Below are 15,893 nucleotides of genomic sequence, written 5' to 3' on the forward strand. Positions count from 1 at the left end.
TAATTATTTTGGTATAATTTTAATTTTGGAATAATATAATAATCTAGGCTTGAAAACAACATTAATCTCATTGTATATCTGCATCAGAGCTCTTGGGTAACCAGGTGCATTGTCAATGAGCAGTAATATTTTGAAAGGAATCTTTTTTTCTGTGCAGTAGGTCTCAGGAGTGGGCTTAAAATATTGAGAAAACCGGAGCGCCTTGGTGGCTCAATCAGTTGAGCATCCGACTGTTGATTGCGGCTCAGGTCAATCTCAGGATCATGAAATCAAGCCCGGACTCTGCTCCACATTTAGCATGGAGTCTGCTTGTCCCTCTCCCTCTGCCCCCCCACTCCAGTCACGCACACATGTTCACACACTCTCTCTAAAATAAATAGAATCTTTAAAAAAAAAAATTAGAAAACCACATCGTAAATTGATGTGCTGTCATCCAGGATTTGTTGTTACATTTACAGAGCGCAGGCAGACTAGATTTAGCATAATTCTTAAGGGCCCTAGGATTTTTGAAATGGTAATGAGCATTGGCTTCAATTTAAAGTCACCAGCTACATTAGCCCCTAACAAGAGAGTCAGCCTGTCCTTTGACTTTGAGGCCAGGTGTTGATTTCTTCTCTCCAGCTATGAAAGTCCTGGATGGCATCTTCCAATTTAAGGCTGTTTCATCTACATTGAAAATCTGTTGTTTAGGGTCGCCACCTTCATCAATTATCTTAGCTAGATCTTCTGGATAACTTGCTACAGCTTCTACATCAGCACTTGCTGCTTCACTGTGCATTTTTATGAAATGGAGATGGCTTCTTTCCTTAAATCTCATGAACCAACCTCAGCTTACTTCAGATTTTTCTTCTGCAGCTTCCTCCCCTCACTTACCCTTCACAGAATTGAAGAGAGTTCGTTCGGGCCTTGCTCTGGATTAGGCTTTGGCTTAAGGGAATGTTGTGGCTGGTTTGATCTTCTATCTAGACCACTCATACTCCCCATATTAGCAATGAGGCCATTTTACTTTCTTTTTTTCTTTTTTTTTAAGGTTTTATTTATTTTATTTGAGAGAGAGAGCACAAGCAGGGTAAGGGGCAGAGGGAGGAGCAGGCTCCCCACTGAGCAAGATGCTGGGCTCGATCCCGGAACTCCAGGATAATGATCTGAGCTGAAGGCAGACACTTAACCAACTGAGTCACCCAGGTGCCCCTGCCATTTTGCTTTCTTATCACTCATGTGTTCACTGGAGTACACTTAATTTCCTTCAAGAACTTTTCCTTTGCATTCACAACTTGATTCTTTGGCACAAGAGGCCTAGCTTTCAGTCTACCTTGGCTTTTGATATGCTTTCCTCACTAAGTTCAGTCATTTCTAGCTTTTGATTTAAAGTGAGAGGTATACAAAAAAAAGGATGAGATGTTGACATTTGTGACAACATGGATGGTCCTAGAGGGTGTTATGCTAAGTGAAATAAGTCAAACTGAGAAAGACAAAGAGCGTATGATTTCAGTCATATGTGGAATCTAAAAAACAAAACAAATAAACAACAAGAAGGAAAATCAGACTTATAAATACAGAGAACAGGGCGCCTGGGTGGCTCAGATGGTTAAGCGTCTGCCTTCGGCTCAGGTCATGATCCCAGGGTCCTGGGATCGAGTCCCGCATCGGGCTCTCTGCTCCTTGGGAGCCTGCTTCTCCCTCTGCCTCTCTCTCTCTCTCATGAATAAATAAATAAAATCTTTAAAATAAATAAATAAATAAATACAGAGAACAAAGTGATGGTTGCCAGAGGGAAGGATAAAATGGGTGAAGGGGAGTGGGAGATACAGGCTTCCAGTTGCAGAAAGAGTAAGTCATGGGAATAAAAGGCACAGCATAGGGAGTATAGTTAATGATATTGTAACAGCCTTGTGTAGTGACAGATGGTAGTTACACTTGTGGTGAGCATAGCATGACTTATAGAGATCTTGAATCACTGTGTTGTATATCTGAAACTAATGTAACATTGTGTGCAAACTATACTCAAATAAAAAAAAATTTTTTTTTTAAAGATTTCATTTATTTATTTGACAGAGAAAGACACAGCGAGAGAAGGAACACAAGCAGGGGAAGTGGGAGAGGGAGAAGCAGGCTTCCCGCTGAACAGGGAGCCCAACGTGGGGCTCGATCCCAAGACCCTGGGATCATGACCTGAGCCGAAGGTAGACGCTTAATGACTGAGCCACCCAGGCGTCCCCAAATAAAAAAAATTTTCAAAAGAGAAAGAGGAGACCTGGTGAGAAGGCACCCTATTGAGTCCAGCTAATTCAATAAACAGGTCACACTGAAAAAATAAAGGGAGAGATGTGTGACTCTTTCTTTTACTTGAACGTTTAGAGACCATTGTAGGATTATTAATTGACCTAATTTCAATATTGTTGTGTCTCAGGGACTAGGGAGGCCGAGGAAAGGGCGAGAGATGTGGAAATGGCTGGTCAGTGGAGCAGTCGGAACACATACAACATTGGGCACCTGGGTGGCTCAGTTGGTTGAGCAACTGCCTTCGGCTCAGGTCATGATCCTGGAGTCCCTGGATCGAGTCCCACATCGGGCTCCCCGCTCGGCGGGGAGTCTGCTTCTCCCTGTGACCTTCCCCCCTCTCATGTGCTCTCACTCTCTTAAATAAATGAATAAATAAAATCTTTAAAAAATTAAAAAAAAAAAAAAGAACACATACAACATTTACCGATTAGGTTCACCATCTTGTATGGGCACGGTTCGTGGCACCTCAGAACAATTACAGTAGTGACATCAGAAATCACTGATTGCAGATCACTACAACAAATATAATAATATTGAAAAAGTTTGAAATATTGCCAGATTACCAAAATGTTGTATAGAGACACAAAGTGAGCAAATGCTGTTGGGAAAATGGTGCCAATAGACTTGCTCAACACAGGGTTGTCACAGACCTTCAATTTGTAAAAATCAGAGTATCTGGGAAGTGCAGTAAAGTGAAGTGCAACACAGCAAGTTATGCCCATACTTTATAGAAGAAAAGGAGGAAGTAGGGAGGGGCTGTTTTGAACAAAAGTCCATTGGAGGAAAGTGAGTTCTGGGTGGTGATGGTTTCTCGTTGACTGGGCTAGGAGGTTATCTTCTGTCTTACTGCTGGGGTAATAAAGTAGGCTTCTTCCTGTTGGAAAATGCAAGGTATGCTTCTTCCTGTTGGGGTCTGCAATTGACAAGTTGGTAGGCTTGAGAGCACCCCCTTCAAGGCCTTCCATCTCCATTTCAAATGAGGTTTCCTTTATTCATTTTCACACTTAACAAGGATACTTGAGATGGCATTTTTGACCTACTCAGATAATCCAGGATGATTTCCTCATCTAAAAATCCTTAATTACATCTGCAAAGATTCTTTTTTTCCAAATAAGGTTACATTCGTAGGTTCTGGGGATTAAGGTGTCAACCTATCTTTTACCAGAAATCTATTTTCTATGTGTATATGTGTTTGGGGAAGGGGATTCTCTCTCTCTTTCCCTCCCCCCGCCCTTTTTTTCTTTTTCTAACTTTAAACTTTAGTCTGTTAAGGGAGAGAAACCTGAGGGCTCCTAATTTCTATAGGAGTAGTACCTGTGCTATGATCCCTTGTTATGGATGTGATTTAAAATTTTGATTTAAAGTATATCATCCTTGGGGCGCCTGGGTGGCTCAGTCGGTTAAGCGTCTGCCTTGGGCTCAGGTCATGATCCCAGCGCCCTGGGATCAAGCCCCGCATCAGCCTGCTTCTCCCTCTCCCTCTGCTTGCCTGTCTGCCTACTTGGGATCTTTCTCTCTCTCTGTCAAATAAATAAATAAAATCTTTAAAAAAAAATTTTAAAGTATATCATCCTTGCTTTTACTTGAAGGGAACTTTTCAGTTAACCCAGACTTCAAAGTGATATTCCTCAGGTCAGTTAACAAAACTTTGTAAAGAATTAAAGTTGTGACTTAGACATCCCTGGTTAGAAATGGGAAAAGTGAAGATTTGAATTTTTTGTGCCTCTAAATATATTGAAGTTTCTTAGGGAACTGGTTTTAAGTAAATATTTAGAGGAATCAAGAGCCTAGAAATTGTGCTTGATTGAATAAATATTTATTGAATGCCCACAATGTGCTGTCACATACTAAAAAGAAGAAAGTGGTCTCTGCCACTGTGGAGTTTAGGATCAAGATCCCATAGGAATCTTAGGACCAACCAAAGGAAAATTAGTGGTTGTTTTGTTTGGGGCAAATTATGCTCAGAGACAGAGATTGTCTTTGCCAATAATTTATTTAACACAGGTTCATGGGAATTATAATTTATAATATTAATATTTTACAAGCCAATAGCATAAAGGATAATGTCTTGTAATAAGCCAATAAAGAAAGAACATACTGCAAACTAATAATAAATTAATTGTCCTACTGCTCCAGGCAAAGGGGAGATGAGAGAAATAAAGTCCAAATTTAGTTGAAGTGTACCTTTCTACAAGCTGATCTTGGTAGAGTCAGTCATTCCAACTAAAAGCTGGGTATCAACTGCTGCCTCAGGTCCCTTGTGGCCCGGGCACATAACTAGCTAGCAAACAGTAATACTGGTGTTGACAGCAAGGTGGCCTGCTCTGAATGTTGTTACTCCAGGAACCACTGCCTATGAGGAGCAGCCTCACCACGGCCACAACAGATGTGCCTTCTACTCCTGAGACTGCTGCGTTGTTTATTGCCACTGCTGACCACAGGTAGTCTGGCCTTAGCATGAGCAAGCTTCTCAAGATCTTCAGAGGGCTATGTAGATCAGCAAAGAATAGCCTTGCCCAGACTGAACACTGTCGAGTTGGTGGTCATACCTCTTGGTTTTTAAAGTTTAAAAGTCCATCACTTGATGGACACCACTGCTCTTACCATGATATAGTGACTTAACGGTCCTTTCCACTCCAGGTGCAAAAGTTCGATAAGAAAACCCTACTATCCAACTTCAAAACAGTTCCATCAAAACAAGCTATTCAAAATAAGTTCATACCACAACTTTGTCCAAAACAAGCTTTGGGAAAACGTGGATTTGAAATTATAACAAGTCAGTACACAACAAAGGTATAAACAGAATTGTTAACTGCCAGACTTATAGACCATAGTAGAGATCAGAAGAGTTTTGAAGATGACAAAACTTCATCTTTAATGATAGTTAAATTAATATCATTAATTTAATAAACAGGGAGCTCTTTCACTAACAACATTGAGGTTTTAATAGGTTAGGAGGTATTTTAATTTTCTAAAATCATGATGCTTATCTCTGAGTAGAAATAGTAAAAGAATTTATTTTCATATACCTTGTAATTAAAATCACCTGTTTCATTGACAGTAAATCAGTCTGTACATTGTAAATTAAAGACTTAAGGCTGTAAAAAGAAATTAAATTGTTATTTTTGCTAGACTGTACAAGAAGTTAAAAAGTAGCATAAAAAAAGAATCTTGTTTTATGATTTTGGGGAGGTCCTTAAGATGCCAGTTAACATATTGAAAAAGGTTTGAATTTATAAATTTAAAACATTTTTAAATTATGCTATTATACCATGAAGTCAAAGTAATGTAACAGAATAGTTAGAGATTTAATGTAGGAAAGGAATAAATAGCCGATGTTAATATTAGGAATGTAGTTTTAAAAAAGGGAGTCATATACTCAATTCTACATGAAAGGAAAAAAGCTGGGTGCCTGGGTGGCTCAGTTGGTTAGGCGACTGCCTTCAGCTCAGGTCATGATCCTGGAGTCCCTGGATCGAGTCCCACATCGGGCTCCCTGCTCGGCAGGGAGTCTGCTTCGTCCTCTGACCCTATCCCCTCTCATGTGTTCTCTCTCATTCTCTCTCTCTCAAATGAATAAATGGAATCTTTAAAAAAAAAAAGGAAAAAAGCTTCAGATGAGGGAGTTCATAGTCTTGGGTTCTACTTCTGGTTCTGCTACTTAAGAGTCTTCATGAGGCAATGCCTTCACCTCTGATTTCAGTTTACTCAACCCTGAAATAAAGATTACCTCTAAAATCTATATTCCTTGTAGCATTTAATGTTATGTATTTCTTGCATTCAGAGAGTGAACAATTTCTGTCCAATAGGATAAAATCAAATGTGAAACGTCTTCTGATATCAAATTATTTAACTAGTGGAAGTTCAGTGCTTTGGTACAGAACCATAAAATGAACCAACTCTAGGGTTGTGTGCAGGGTCTAACTTGGCTTCTTTCTTATGAAAGATAATGGAACAAAAAAATTTAATGAATCTTTCTGCCTATAGTACTGTCTTGAACTTCTTTAAGATTTGGGGTAAGGGAGGATCGATGCAATTTATTTTTTAAAGATTATTTTTAAAATTTATTTATTTGAGAGAGAGACAGAGAGAGCACAAGCAGGAGGAGAGGCAGAGGGAGAGGGGGAAGTGGACTCCCCGCTGAGCTAGGAGCCTGACTTGGAGCTCCATCCCAGGACCTGGAGATCATGACCCGAGCCGAGCCGCCGAAGGCAGATGCTCAACCATCTGAGCCACCCAGGTACCTCAGGATCAATGCAATTTAAATTGCTTTTCCCTCAAAGTTGACATTTTTTTTCTGAGGAAAAAGGGTGGGGCAAGAATGGAGGACTTGTGTCCAATTTTAGCTTAATGTCTTGAGGAACACTTTTTAAGGAGCATTTATAAAATGTGCGTAGGGGCGCCTGGGTGGCTCAGTCGTTAAGCATCTGGCTTTGGCTCAGGTCATGATGCCAGGGTCCTGGGATCGAGGTCTGCATTGTGCTTCTCCCTCTCCCACTTCCACTGCTTGTGTTCCTGCTCTCGGTATGTCTCTCTCTGTCAAATAAATAAATAAAATCTTTAAAAAAATAAAATGTGCGTAGACATTTTACTATACAAACTTTAAGACATCTAACATTGTATCCCTTTGGGTCTGCTTTTGACTCTTAACAAATTATATTTAAGCTGTTATTATTCCATAATTAATGTAAAATCTTTTCTTTCACCTTTAAAATGAGCTTATTGAAATAGGTTACAGTTTCCATTTTAATATAGAATGTTTCATTAGTAAATTGCAGCATAGGTAAGCCTTTCTCCACATGTTGACTGTTTCTGAGTTTTCATTTCTCTGAACAAGTTTATTCTTTTTTGAATTAGTTAGCTTTTTATCCCTCTTTAATTTGGGGGGGAAATTAGAAAATTAATCAGGCCACGGGCAATTTTATGACTTGTTTTATATACTCTAACCAGAGAACAGTCTGACGATAACATATGATTTTATAGCTGTGCCCGAATATTTATCTTCTTATTGCTCAGATAAACTCAGTTTTGTTGTTTAGATCTATTTTTGGTGTTTTCCTAGGTATGAAGTAGTATCTTAAAAATACTAAAATTTTTTCAGTTAGTAGTAAGAATCTTTTTTCCCAAGAGCTGATTTGATCTTGGTGGTTAATCTGTTTGTATCCTTTGATGAATGTGTATTTAGTTATGGTTTGCCACATAACAGATGATCTGTAATGTTGAATTGGGTGGGTTTATATTGCAGACATTAAGGTTTATCATTATTATTGCAGGTGTTGCTTCTATTTATTATATTCTTTTATTTAAATTTTAAAAAAAGATTTTATTTATTTGAGAGATAGAGCAAGAAAGAGCAAGAGAGCACAAGCACGGGGAGCAGCAGAGGGAGGGAGAGAAGCAGGCTCCCTGCTGGAGCAGGAAGCCCAATACGGGGCTCCATCCCAGGACCCTGGGATCATGACCTGAGCTGAAGGCAGATGCTTAACCAGCTGAGCCACCCAAGCGCCCCTATTTTTTTAATTTTTTAAAGAGATTTTATTTATTTGAGAGAGAGAGAGAGAGAGAGAGAGAGCGAGCACGAGAAGTAGAGGGAGAGGGAGAAGCACACTCCCCACTGAGCAGGGAGCCCGACACAGGGCTCGATTCCAGGACTCTGGGATCATGACCTGAGTTGAAGGCAGATGCTTAACCAACTGAGCCACCCAGGCGCCCCATGTTATATTCTTTTAATCTTAGATTTGTTATTCTTCATTGCATGAAAGTATATTTTATATAATCAGATCTGTTGATTTGTTGCTTATGCTTTCTTCTGTTGCATACAATTTTTATCTCTTTTCCACAGATGAGATAAATATGCTAATCTGCTTTCTCCAAAATTTCTTGAATGCTTTGTTCTTCGTTTATTTAGAATTAGTCATGTTTTTCTCCACATTGATATTGTTTTTCTGGCAATAAATATATATATATATACATTTTTTTTTAAGATTTTTTTTTTTTTAGGGGCGCCTGGGTGGCTCAGTTGTTAAGCATCTGCCTTCGGATCCCCTCCTGGGATCAAACCCCACATCAGGTTCCCTGCTTGCCAGGAAGCCTGCTTGTCCCTCTCCCACTTCTCTGCTTGTGTTCCTGCTCTCGCTGTCTCTCTCTGTCAAATAAATAAAATCTTTAAAAAAAAAAACATTTTTTTTTTTTAAAGTAATTTCTGTACCCAGTGTGGGGCTCGAGTTCACAACCCCAAGACCAAGAGTTGCATGCTCCACCAACGAAGCCAGTCAGGTGCCCTCTGGCAGTATTTTTTAAATATTGATTTTCTCTACTTAAAGCACTTTTGTTTGTTTTGTTTCAAGTTTTTATTTAAATTCTACTTTATAAGCACTTTTTAGATTTAATCATTGCTTTGGTATTTCTTGTTTTGTGGGTCTTTTTGTATTTTTTTATTTGGTAAATATACATAACAGAATTAACTATTTTAACCACTTTAAATATACCATTCAGTGGCATTAAGTACCTTCACAGTGTTGTGCAACCATCACCACCATCCTGTAGTTTCTTTATTTGATATATTTCTACCTTAACCTGAAACATTATTTCTGTTATTCTCAGGCAAATTGTTTAAATCTCTGAGTCCCAGTTTGCCTTGTCCATAGTATGAGGATAACACTTGTGTCTTTGGATCGTTGTGGAGATAAAACTAGGTAGACAATAAATGTAAAAATATTTGATATATATGCTTGGTAAATGATTGCTCCTTGGTAAAGGATTGATCCTTCCCACTGTAATTGGTTTTAAAGGCTGTTGTAGGGTATATCTTCCTTAATTCATAATTCTCCACTCTGCCAAGATATTCATTATTATTTTTGCCTAATTTCCGTAAGACATTTGTAGATATTGGAATAAACCTTTGTTCACTTCTTGTTTGCAACTAATGTATAAATTCAGTAGATTATGAAGCTCAAATTACTACGTGCCCGCTGACGCAGCTGATAAGCAGTGTTCTGCAGGAAACCACAGAAATGTTTTTTTACATTTTGAAACCATTTTTCCTGACACCTTTTCTGATTTTGCGTATAAGGCCTCTTAATTTTTAAATTAGAGTTTATTTTTAAGAGAGATCTTTAGGTTTTATGTTTGGTACTTTGGGTGTTAGGGCACTAGTTTCTGAATTCATTTATGGATCTCCTTTAGAATAGATCAGTTATTGTTGAATAATAGTACATGAAGTAGTCATCTTAAAGCCATTAAAAGACGGTAGTTTGCTTATTGTTTTCATTCTTCAAGGCATACATATAATTATATTTGAGGATACCATGGTAGACATTTGCTAATTATGTACTTTTAAATCCTAAAGTAATCCACATGTTAATAATCTTAAGTGATGATATACCACTTTTTTGATACTTCTTTAGATTACTCTTGTTTATAACTATTATTGCTGAGATATATTTAATTTTGGGAAAGATGCTGTTAATTTTCCCTAGGGAAACTTCTGTAGCCTTTTATTTAGCGTGTTCTAAAATATATATATATATTTTTATAAAATATATATTTTTATAAAAAATATATATATATATGGCCTGGGAAGAAATATTAAGTAGACTTCTAAAATACAGTGTGGTCAGTGATTAAATTTATGAGCTACCTGTTTTCTCTTTAGAACTGTACCAAAGATACTCAGTTAATCTGTGCACACTTAGCCACATGCAAGTTCCCCTTCCAGGACCTATAATCAGAGTGTTGTGCTCTATTTAGACACTTCTCTTGATGTTATAATTAAGAGTAGTGTATACTTTATTTTCATTGAAAGCAGTTTGATCTGTATTCTCTTCTTTATACGTGTGTGTGTGTAGAATATATATATATATTTTTCCCCCTTCCTATACGTAAGAGCTATAATAACATTGCAGTTACCTAGGTTTTTGCTTGTAGCCATTTACAGTTACAGGGTGAATACTATGTTCAACTTGGTACAAAACAGAAATTAGGAGGTAGGAATCTAATTAGAATATTGAAGTAAAATATTTACTAATTATTTCCCTTCTAATATTTAACGATTAAAAAGAAAAATTATGGCTGCCATATTACAAAAGTATCCTACTTTATTTATGAACATGTGAAATCACAGTATTTAAAATTGTGTGACCTTTTCGAATCCAAACAAAATTCCTTATTTTTTCACTGTCAGCATTTGCAGATAGGGAAAGTCTTCAGAAGTAATACTGTTTCTGTTCTGAGTTTAGATTTGCCTAGATTTCTGTCCATAAAAGCATCTAGATACTGACAAACTCTCATGATAAAAAAGGTGTATTTAGAAAGCAACAGTAAGAATTGAAACTAGAAAATTGTGAAAAGACATTATTATCCAAATGCTTAAAGGTACTTAAAAGATTAACTCACAGCATGTTTTGTAACTTCACTGGCTAAGTTATAAGTAACTGTATTCATTTAAGTTGCATTAAGAATCCACTTTCCACTTCTCTTTCAAGTCATTGTATTTTTGGATATTTTAGAAGATGAACTTCATTTAGTATACAATAATGTCAGGTTACATTAATGGTTTACAAAAACCCACAATTAGATTAAATTCTAGAACTAGTACATGGAATGAGAATACTAAGATTTGTGTAGTAATTCTGTACTTTTTAAGTTATCAAGTACTAGAGCACTGTGTCTGTGTTATACAGCACTTCCGTCTGGTTGCTAGTAAATATGACTTGATTGTAAGCATGTGTCACTTACAGAAAATGGTGTGAGATCTTAATATTAAAGTTTTGGCACATTGAGAAGTTCTAGGAATGTGACAAATACTTGCATTCTTGTGTTTAGTAAGTCCTTATATTTCAGGCTATTCAAATTACAAATTATTGGAAGGAAGGAAAACTACTGTATTGATACAAAGTAGTGTACTTAGATGTATGTTCTGATGGAAATACATAATTTATAGTCATTAACATATTATATACACAAATGTACCAGAATGTATGTTTGCAACTTTATGCGTTTTACATGTTGCCAATAGAATCCCAGAAGATGTTGTAATAAATCATGTGCTTTCCTTGTAAGATTGCTTTTTTTTTTTTTTTTTTTAAGATTTTATTTATTTGACAGAAAGCACAAATAGGCAGAGCAGTAGACCGAGGGAGAGGGAGAAGCAGGCTCCCCGCTGAGCAGAGAACCGATGCTGGCTCCATCCCAGGACCCTGGGATCATGACCCAAAACAAAGGCAGACACTTAACCGACTGAGCCACCCAGATGCCCCTCCCTGCTTTTGTTTTAAATGATCAAAATTATTGGTGATCATTGATCAGTTACTTGATTTTTAAAGTTTTTTCCTAACTATAGAAATTATGCTCCTTTTATTCCCCTAAACTGAAAAGCTGAGAAAATAAAGGTGATTTTTAAGATGGAAACAACAGGGCTTATTTTCAAAGAAGAAATAGAGGTAGAAAGAATGTCTTCCAATTTTTCCCTTAAAGTTTTCTTGCAACTTACCATAGAATTTGTCTTAAGAAAAATAGAAAATTCTTACCTTTTCATTATAAAATCACTATTATATTGCCATATTTCTAAAATAAATTCAAGATTTTATTTTATTTTATTTTATTTTTAAAGATTTTATTTATTTGACAGTGAGAGACATAGCGAGAGAGGAACACAAGCAGGGGGAGTGGGAGAGGGAGAAGCAGGCTTCCGGCTGAGCAGGGAGCCCGATGTGGGGCTCCATCCCAGGATCCTGGGATCATGACCTGAGCCGAAGGCAGACGCTTAACGACTGAGCCACCCAGGCGCCCCCAAAATTCAAGATTTTAACATTTAGTTTCGTATGACTTGAGAATTTATTTCCCCACAATTAAGAGTAGTATTTTTTACCTTGTAAAACCCATGATCCCTTTTGATCAATAAAAAAAATGTTCTCCTTTAATGTTTATATTTTTTAAATTAGTTCTTGTGTTTAAAATTAAAGCACATGTTATTGAGTATCCTTTTTTTTTTTTTTAAAGATTTTATTTATTTATTTGAGAGAGAGAATGAGATAGAGACAGAGAGAGCATGAGATGGGGGAGCGTCAGAGGGAGAAGCAGACTTCCTGCTGAGCAGGGAGCCCGATGCGGGACTCGATCCCGGGACTCCAGGAGCCGAAGGCAGTCGCTTAACCAACTGAGCCACTCAGGCGCCCCGAGTATCCTTTTTTTAAAACAATTTTTCTTACCTTCTTCTTGCCCAGAGGTAGATTTTATAATCCTTCCCCCATGAGAAGGAATATCCCTTCCCTCTCCCGTGCTGAGGATCTACTAATTAGAGATTGCAATTATTACGTATGGCCTCCAGTTAAATAAAACATGGAATATTACAACTTTTTGTTTAGGTGAGAGATGGTCTCACAAAAATCCAACAAATGAGGTATTAAAGGCGTTACACTTCCCTCATGATTTGGCCCTATTTTCCTCCTTCTTTGGGGATGAAATTATATTTGTACATTTAGACAGTATTAAAAGCCTATAAAATAAAGACATTTCAATTTAAATCTAAGATAGATATAAGCTGGTAAAACATAAAAATGTTTCATCTTTCACAATTGTGAATCCGTTTCACGTCACATTGATTATGCTCTTCTGAGGAGAGCAAAACAAGTTCAGGCAAGATAGCTCCTGTGGGCTTTAGTTACTGCGCCCTGTAATTCTGCAGCACCAATTACCTGCGTCATGTAGTTGGAGAACTTGGCTTTTGAGGCTCAGGATGAGCTACACGTGAGTATTGATCACCAAGTGCTTCTGACCTTTAAACTTTTTTTCTTTTGACATCTAGGTCAGGGAAGGGAGTAAAGCCATGGTAGAGTTGGACAGGTTTGCATCTAATCCCATGTGTGTCCCCTGTCTTTCCCGTTCTGGAGTGTGGCTGTAAAATGAAGTGTGTGGTAGTCCATCAATACAGAGCAATAGAAGGGGAGGGGTGATATTGGCACAACTGAAGTTTTTCATTTCCCTTTCCATTTTTTTTTATCTCTTTTCATTACTTCAGCAATAAGGTTCTATACTTGATTTAGCTTTATATGTTTAGTTACAGTAGTTGGTAGAAGTAAAGACAGGTATGACCTTCATTAAAATCGTAAGTGATCACATCTGTTTTGGAGAAGTGTCCGTTTCATTTGTGTTAAATAGATAGGGAATTTTTGTTTTTATAATGTATTTAGTTTACTAATATCTACCTGTCTCTTTCTTGCCAGCAGGCCACAGTAAGATGTTCATACCAATAAATGTGGGGCTTTGAGTCCTCTATTTTTCTTTTTTAGTTTGAAAACCAAGACAGGAAGAGCAGGATCTGAGAAGGTAAAGAGTTTGCTTAAAAATTGACTAGGTAGTGGGGCGCCTGGGTGGCTCAGTCGTTAAAGCATCTGCCTAAAGCATTTGGCTCAGGTCATGATCTCAGGGCCCTGGGATCAAGCCCTGCATCAGTCTCCCTGCTCAGTAGGGAGTCTGCTTCTCCTCCTCCCTCTGCTCCTCCCCCCATGTGTGCGCACTCTCTCTCTCTCAAATGAAAAAAAAAATTGACCAGGTAGTATATTTAGTGGAGCTTGTTATTTCAGAATAAAATTGGGTCTTGGCTTTACATGATTTTTCCTTAATTTTAAAATTCAGATTTTGCTTTACTTATTTATTTGCATTATTAAAATAAATCCAGAATTTTCCTTTAATTACATATATACAGATAGTTGGTTGTGAAAGTATTTAATTGATACTCCAGTTTGTCCCATTTAAAGTGATTCAGTGTGTCTGTGTTAACAGTTATGTAAATGTTCCACATTCAAGCAGGTTAGATGTTATCATAACTTACTTGCTAGGCTGGTTTTTATCATTTTTTAATGTAACAATAATCCTAAAATCATGTTTTAGTTATCTGCACATGGCTGTCATTATAAAATGTTTAGTGCATTAGGCACTATAGTAACCGTGTTTTAAGTGCAGCAGAAGGGGCTCCACGTGTTGGCTTTTGCGAGGTAGTATAAAGGTCGTTGTGTACACCTATCTTGACTTGGTGCAGCGTGTCAATTTTGAAAAGCCACGTGCAGGTTTGAGATGTTGAGATTGGGACTCACGTAGAAAGCTTGGAGTAACAAAAAGTTAAAAAAAATTATTCTCTGATGGCCTCAATGATAATGCTTTAAGAGTTCATAAAGCTTTGAATCTCCACCCCCGCCCTTCCTTTTTAAACAGACAGTGAAGACTGCTGACGGACACTCGCAATCCAGCCACACAAACGTTAGGAAGGAATACTGGTCCTCATGGAAGAAGAGCAAGACTTACCAGAACAGCCAGTAAGTGTCTTCTTTAACAATTTAAAGTTCTTTATAGAAAAGTTAATTGTAAAAGATTTTAAATATTACTCAGTTACACTACAGATTCCAAATTAGAATAAAAATAAGGAAAAGACTTCCTAATACTTTCCTTCTAAGAAAACAGTGTTCTTAAATTCACATTTTGTTAACTTAATTCTAGGAAGTTTGCTTAGAAAATTCAGTATTACAAAGTACTTATTGTATTTGGAAATGTCATTAAAAAAGAAAAAAATACCAATGGCTATTCTTACAGTTTTTAGAAAATAGAAGAGGACATCTGTTTACCAGTAAAACAGTATATACCATTTTGCCAGAAAACTTAGTTTTATCTTTACCTAAATTTCTCTGACTTAATTTTTAAAAAAAGTAATAGTTGACCACTACCTAATTGTTAAAAACAGATAAGATCCTAAAGTCTAGGTTAGATTCTTAATTTCTTTTAAATATTTAATATAAATAAATAAAATAATTCTAAATGTCCCCAGGTGATACAGATTTATTGCCTTTGCCATGGCCTTTTGTTTGTTTTGCTCTTTCTGTATTTTGACTCTTAACATTTAAAAAAGGAAAGCAGGGGTTCCTGGCTGGCTCGGTCAGTAGAGCATCCGACTCTTGATCTCTGGTTTGTGAGTTCAAGCCCCACATTGGGCATGGCGCCTACTTAAAAAATAAATAAATAAAATAAAATAGGAAAGCAATAGTAATCATTCTTTCAAGATACTTTTATATTAAAGAATCTTTTCCTTTTGTGTTATTTCTTTTTCTGAAGTTAGATAAATTCTGAGGCAGTTTACTGTCCTGAATGAGCCTGTTGTGTTTCATATTAAGGGAGACTGTACAATGATATATATTTACCTTTATGAAAATCCAACTTAGAAAAACTTGAGTTTTGCAGGCAGATAATAGGGTATGTTTTTCATGTTCATATATTCTTTACATCACAGAAGGATGGACACTGCTTGCATGAAGACCTTTAATACATTTTCAATATTTGTTTTTATGTTAAGAAGTACATACTAATAATTACTTTGCCATTATTCTTTTAGCCCTCTCACTTAAGGTAAGTATAAAACTAGAGGGGCACCTGGGTGGCTCAGTCCTTAAGCGTCTGCCTTCGGTTGAGGTCATGATCTCAGGGTCCTGGGATCGAGCCCTGCATCGGGCTCCCTGCTCGGCAAGAAGCCTGCTTCTCCCTCTCCCACTCCCCCTACTTGTGTTCCCTCTCTCCCTGTGTCTCTCTCTGTCAAATAAATAAATAAAGTCTTAAAAAAAAAAAAA

The 15,893-nt window shown here is 37.1% G+C and overlaps 1 protein-coding gene across 6 annotated transcripts in view; it reads left to right on the top strand.

Annotated features, from left to right (window-relative positions):
- EYA3 (EYA transcriptional coactivator and phosphatase 3) overlaps positions 1-15,893 on the top strand; it is a 108,475-nt gene that overhangs the window by 23,908 nt on the left and 68,674 nt on the right. For 3 of the 6 annotated variants that reach the window (XM_035019341.1, XM_035019345.1, XM_035019343.1), the window contains one exon: positions 14,494-14,594. In XM_035019341.1, the coding sequence (XP_034875232.1) occupies positions 14,562-14,594 (33 nt within the window). In that variant the 5' untranslated portion in view covers positions 14,494-14,561. Of the gene's footprint in view, positions 1-13,528; positions 13,609-13,934; positions 14,595-15,893 lie in introns of those variants that run through there. The other 3 variants (XM_035019344.1, XM_035019342.1, XM_035019346.1) reach the window with 3 other exon arrangements.

This window comes from Mirounga leonina, unplaced genomic scaffold (assembly GCF_011800145.1).
Source record: "Mirounga leonina isolate KUSES-001 unplaced genomic scaffold, KU_Mleo_1.0 Mir_173, whole genome shotgun sequence".
NCBI lineage: Eukaryota > Metazoa > Chordata > Mammalia > Carnivora > Phocidae > Mirounga > Mirounga leonina.